The sequence below is a fragment of the Haplochromis burtoni genome, unplaced genomic scaffold (assembly GCF_018398535.1).
Source record: "Haplochromis burtoni strain Fernald_Lab_line unplaced genomic scaffold, NCSU_Asbu1 Contig_2194, whole genome shotgun sequence".
Classification (NCBI taxonomy): domain Eukaryota; kingdom Metazoa; phylum Chordata; class Actinopteri; order Cichliformes; family Cichlidae; genus Haplochromis; species Haplochromis burtoni.
In genome coordinates, this window is record NW_024584555.1 from 7638 (window position 1) to 9312 (window position 1675).

At 42.0% G+C, this 1675-nt stretch overlaps 1 protein-coding gene across 1 annotated transcript in view; it reads right to left on the minus strand.

Annotated features, from left to right (window-relative positions):
* The window catches only part of LOC102310772 (FH2 domain-containing protein 1), a gene marked incomplete at its 5' end in the record, with an annotated part of 11481 nt that overhangs the window by 4273 nt on the left and 5533 nt on the right, over positions 1 to 1675 (minus strand). The window contains 1 exon segment of the mRNA XM_042217552.1: positions 878 to 985. Coding sequence (XP_042073486.1) covers positions 878 to 985 — 108 coding nt within the window.

Sequence of the window (1675 nt, forward strand, 5' to 3'; positions counted from 1 at the left end):
ATCTCACCAGCATGTTTAGGCCTTCTACCAGCAGGACTTGCCTGCAGCTCTATTCTGAGCCCCTCCTGAACTACTGAGCATCTCACTCTCTGAAGCTGAACCAACAACTTGTCAGAATAAACTAATTTCCACCTGTTGTATCTGCAATTTTATTCTGAGGGTTCGAATTTATATCAACTAGTTACTCAACAGCTTCCCCTTCAGCTTCAGGTCTCTCTTCACCACTCAAACCATTAAGACGTGGATCTGCTAATTTTCATTGTAACCACTTCACACTGAGCTTCAAACTCTCTCAAACTGTCTCAAGAGCTGATTTCATTAATAGATTAATCAAAAAAAGGATTGTATCATCTGCAAAAAGGAGAGACGTGTTTCTGAGACCACCAGATCTGAAAGAGTCTGTACAAAACCAGCAGTGGCGGAGTCCACCACTCTCCAGGAATAAGTATGACTTATTGACTGTAATGTGAACCAAGCTCTGGCTGCAGTTGTCCAGGTACCAAGTAGCCTGTAACAATGGCAAACACCCAAAGCAACACCAGGATGACAACCACATCATAGCATAGATCTTCCCTGGAAACTCTAAAGGTGTGATTCCCCATAAAAATAGGGTCTTTAGGGTCTTCCTCCCTAAAAAAAAAGAAAAAAAAAAGGAAGAGGGACCACATCTCCAGCCTACCCATTCAGAAGTAGTGTCCCTGACCTCCTGCCAATGAGTGCCAACCAGCACAGCCGACTACATCCAGAACCTTGATCAAATTCAGATGAATCTCATTCACCAATGGTGCCTGACAACCACAGAGCACTTTAACTGTTTGTGTGTCTTCAGCCACACTGGCGTATGTGCAAAAATGAAATGAACAATGACGTTACTCACCAGAGCGACAAAGTGCAGCAGGTTCATGCCTGGTTTGTTAGCTTTGGTGTCAGCCAGAGACAGGAGGGATGACAGCTTGAAGCCTACTGCGTTTCCTGCATAACCTCCCTGCAACGCACATAGCACAGAAATTAAACTCACACTTGAACAACAATTAAAACACTTGAACAACAGAATCTGAAGGTATAAAACTACATTTCCCACAAAGCAGTTGGTCTCCATAGTCTACCTGATAAGAGAGAGTAGAGACAGCAAGTCTCCAGTTTGACTGTACACCTAACATGTATCGCCCAATTATCAGCTCATTCTGTTAAACATTTATCAATTAAATGAACATAAATACACTTTTTCTGCAATCATTGTGTCATGACAGTCAAATGAGCTCATGCATTCAGACCCTGAGATTTTAAATGACAGATACTAAGATTGTGTAAATAAGCTAACACTAAAATACAACTTCTGCTCAAACTAGCAAACTAAACCGTCAGAAATAACAGTAGTACCTCAAAAGCAGTGTTGTTGAGGTACTATCAACCTCCGAACAATTTAACACAGACAAACATTTTTAAATGTGCTCTGCTGTGTGAAAAATGACCACACGCCGTCTGCTTGAAACCACTTCTCCTCTTGGAATAAGACAAGGCCTCATAACCACTCCCACTTCCTGTTTCTGAAAAACACCCAAATCTTTTCCTGTATTGCATCAGTATTAGAGAAACTCACACAGTCACTGACACTGAGAGGAGAAATGGCACAGAAAGGAGTTCAGCTGGACCGAGAAACCTTCTCTTGTTCCAT